The 3,746-nt window shown below is 38.1% G+C and overlaps 2 protein-coding genes across 2 annotated transcripts in view; one reads left to right on the top strand and one right to left on the bottom strand.

Annotated features, from left to right (window-relative positions):
• Positions 1-661, top strand: LOC148736661 (uncharacterized). The gene has a single exon (XM_088748444.1). The coding sequence runs from the start codon at positions 20-22 to the stop codon at positions 659-661; it is 642 nt and encodes a 213-aa protein (XP_088604570.1). The 5' UTR covers positions 1-19.
• Positions 527-3,746, bottom strand: part of LOC148736660 (DNA-directed RNA polymerase III subunit RPC10-like) — a 3,381-nt gene continuing 161 nt past the window's right edge. Inside the window, exons 1-3 of the mRNA XM_088748445.1 lie at positions 3,734-3,746; positions 2,674-2,761; positions 527-2,058 (exon numbers count right to left, since the gene is read on the bottom strand). The exon at positions 3,734-3,746 is cut by the window's right edge and continues 161 nt beyond it. Coding sequence (XP_088604571.1) covers positions 1,937-2,058; positions 2,674-2,761; positions 3,734-3,746 — 223 coding nt within the window. The 3' untranslated portion in view covers positions 527-1,936. The remainder of the gene's footprint in view (positions 2,059-2,673; positions 2,762-3,733) is intronic.

The raw sequence follows: 3,746 nt of genomic DNA, 5'->3' as shown, positions 1-3,746 counted from the left end.
TGGTGATCATATTGTTAGTATGTCGAATTACGACTACAACAAAGGTTATCGTTGGTTCCGTTTTGAAAAAGATTCAGCCATTGATTCCTCTTTACCACCTTTGAGCAGCTATCGCAGTACAAGAGAACTGAAATCTATTTTATGGATGTCCAACGTGGAACATGTCGCAAACAACGTCAGAGGGCATGTCCATAGCGACTCCAGTGTCATCAGCAGAACCCACGAAACTCCTTCGTTTCAACTGCCCATTCTCCTAACAAGTTCTGAATCGAACACATCACAAGCAGTGCCCTCTCTTACAATTAAAAAAGCTGCTTATATTGAAGATGGTTGTACTGTGTACAGTCACAGAAATACTTTAGCATTGCCTGTACCAACACCCACTGTTTTAATGGGGTCGGACGCGAGCGCTGTCATTCCCCATACTTCTATGAGTAAGCGGATGCCGGTTATACGAGCACAGAAATCGCCAAGTAAACGTACATCAGCACGAAAATCACGATTTCAACCGAATCTTGGAACTCAATCTGATCTTCAAGACTGTTTATTTATTCAGAACGGTATTGAGTGTTTCCCAGCGAGCGGGAAGGGAATCTTATCACCGCAGAAAGAAAAAGACATCAACGATTGGATAAATGGATCGAAAGCTAGCAAGGAATAGATTGTGTTTACAATGCTGCATTAAGGGATGGATACGAATAAAAGCAAAACCACTTGCACGATGGAGATAATGTCAATTTCCTTGGATTACAAAAAAGTTACGGTTACCCGTGAATTGGCGTGATCACTGTTCTCAATATTTAACTATCGTAACAAAATTATAAATCTACAGAATACCCCTAACTAAATAAGCTTTGTGTTCGAAAAGTGCTAAGTTATCCTTTTCCCGCTGTTTTCTTTAACACTTTAACATCCACGATAATTTCTCCTTCAATGTCAATTCAATATCAAACATGCAAGTGATGAGAATTGAGAAACATATCAATCAGGGGATTATTAGTTGATCCAATACCAAATTCTCTGAACTAACATCAAAAGAATTGTAGAACAGTCAGTAAGGAGGCTTTTGATGCAATACGCAATACGCAATATGCAATATGTTCAGGATAGTTAAACCATGATTCATATTGACAAAGAAAATTTTGATATCTAATCGTTTCTAAAGAAACTGTGGTGTTGCGTTGAGGGGGAGGGGGGAGGGGGGAGGGGGAGGGGGAGGGGTATAGCAAGATAATTTGGTTTTATCAACAAAGTTGACGATGTAAACTGTCCATTGTAGAGTTTCTAAAGCTGACAATTCAAGCATCAGCCCTTCATCATAGCAAATAGGAAGGGCTAACGCTTGAAACATAAGGTTTAGAAACTCTTACAGTGGCCAATTTACATTAAATTTATCAACTCATTTGATGAAACCAAATATCTTGGTAGCCCTGAGCGTTGATTTTCTTTCCATAAAACATAACAAAACACTACTATCACTTAAGAGTGATTTACATGTAATTATCCTTACAATATCACACATTAAGGTCAGGAGTATAAAGCAAATAATCACTAACTAAAGAAGCTGTTGATCGTTAAACAAATTCTCCTTGTCATCATCTCTTTGAAATGTGTGGAGAACAGTACAGAGAATACGCATACTGATGTTAGGGTATAGAGGGTCAAAAATGTATTGAAAATATGAGCAGAAATCACTTATCAGTCACTCCTTTGATGGCTACTTCCAGGCCCTTGGTCAATGGAAGAAAGCAGGTAAACCACAAACAACACTTGTGGTGGTCAGCAAAGCACTGACATTTTTTTTTTGTACTCCCTTCGTTTCTGGCTTCTTTTTTCTGAGAGCTCTGTACAGATTATTCCTGGGAGTGGAGGGGATATTTCATGTCAATTTAAATAGACTTGGAAAATAATTTTCTTCTGAAACTGATGTCTAGTGTCACTCCCTCCAACGATGACCACACTTGCAGCATTTGTAGAATGTCGTCATGGGTTCATCAGCAGACCGAGTCTGGATCTGCATGAAGTAGGCTCTGTCATGTTCACACTTGGGGCAGCGCTCTGTTTTAAATAATAATAATAATAATAATAATAATAATGATAATAATAATAATAATAAATTACATTATATGGTTGGTATGGCTCAAAAGATCCCAATTGAACCTAATTTAAGATCTCTGTAAGGTACTCTTGGACAAGACACGTCTCTCTTCCAGTACCTTGCAAACGTCACTCATGCCTACCAGGAACAATCCTTTCCAGGACTGATCTTATGCAGAGCGCCTCCCAGTTAGCTCAATGGATAGAGCGCTGGACTGTTGTGCGGGAGGTCGAGGGTTCAAGCCCCAGCCCGACCAACACTCAAGGTCTTAAAATAATTGAGAAGAATATGCTACCTTTCTATAACATCAAGAAATGGTTAGATATTCTAGTCTTCTCAGATAGGGACGAATAAATGGAGGTCCTGTTAGGGGTAGGAGACGTTAACTTCCCATGCACGAGATTACTTTGTGATGGATGTCCTCCCCTGGGGTGGGATGGGTGGGTCGAGGGCCGTAGGTTAGAAAACTGTAACAGGTTTTTGCACTTCCCTCTTTAACTAAAGTTAAAGTTAAAGTTAAGACAATCAGAATTTATGATCAAGAACTACTAAATTAAATTATGGGGGGTACATACCTTCTGTTGAGTCCACATTTTCCCAGGCCTCTTTTCCTCCTAATACATCATCAACCTCTTTCAATTGTGGATACTTTTTACTGGATATCTGTCACAGAATTGGAAGATGAGATGAGATAAATTATTTTTAATGAACATAGTCTAGAACATATTCAGGATCCTTTAATGGTTAATCTAAGTCAATAGCTCATATTCAAACTTAAGCAGTTTGAGAGCAATGAGCAGAGTTTTCAAGTTGGTTTGTATGGTCCCTCAGAAAATTGAGAAATAATGAAGTAGCTGAGAAATGTTCTTTTTTTTTTCGTTCTGAATGTATGTGGAGAGACTCTGTTCCGAGTTCTGCTCTGTGGTTGGCATGTACAACTCACAGTAATTAAACCAATGAATGGTGTAAGAGTAACTCTATCTGAGAATTTCTACAGTTGGAAAGTGTTTGACACGAATTCAAAGGCATCAAAAGGAAAATCATATCTTCATTAATGCACGAGAAATAATAAATTCAGCATGAGAGTGTAAGATTGAATATTTTTGCGTGAGTCCCACGCTCAATGCATGAGACTTGTGAGCTTTGAGATGGTGAAGGGTTGTAACAGGGGACGTTCACACAGTTATTGTGACTGTGTAAGGATTGTAAACTTGATTAATTTTTCTCTTTAGAAGCAGGCCGCAAAAAAGCATATCTGCCCTGTTTTTGAAAATGATAGGTACAATTTTGATGGGCAGTATGGTGAACAACAAACTCTCTTTTGAACTAAAAAAAGCAAAGTTCAGCTATGAATTTTTAAAGCAAAAAAATTAATACATTGTGCTTGCCACGAAGGTCAAAATGCACTTAATTGAGAGGTTTGAAAATTTAAGGTCTGGAAATTAACGCAGGAAAAAAAGAGGGGCTATGACCTTGTCATTTCTCCAGGCTCAATTAGACGAAACAAAATAAATGAAAATTCCTGAAGGGACAGATGTTTATGTGGAGGCGATTTGGTAAAATTTACATAATTATTGTGGAATAATTTGACCAACAAGTACATCAGAAAGATAAAGATAAAGACGAACAACACACCTTTTTTGTAATG

Source organism: Stylophora pistillata, chromosome 2, assembly GCF_964205215.1.
Source record: "Stylophora pistillata chromosome 2, jaStyPist1.2, whole genome shotgun sequence".
Taxonomy (NCBI): Eukaryota; Metazoa; Cnidaria; class Anthozoa; order Scleractinia; family Pocilloporidae; genus Stylophora; species Stylophora pistillata.
This window is presented reverse-complemented; position numbering and strand designations above follow the sequence as displayed.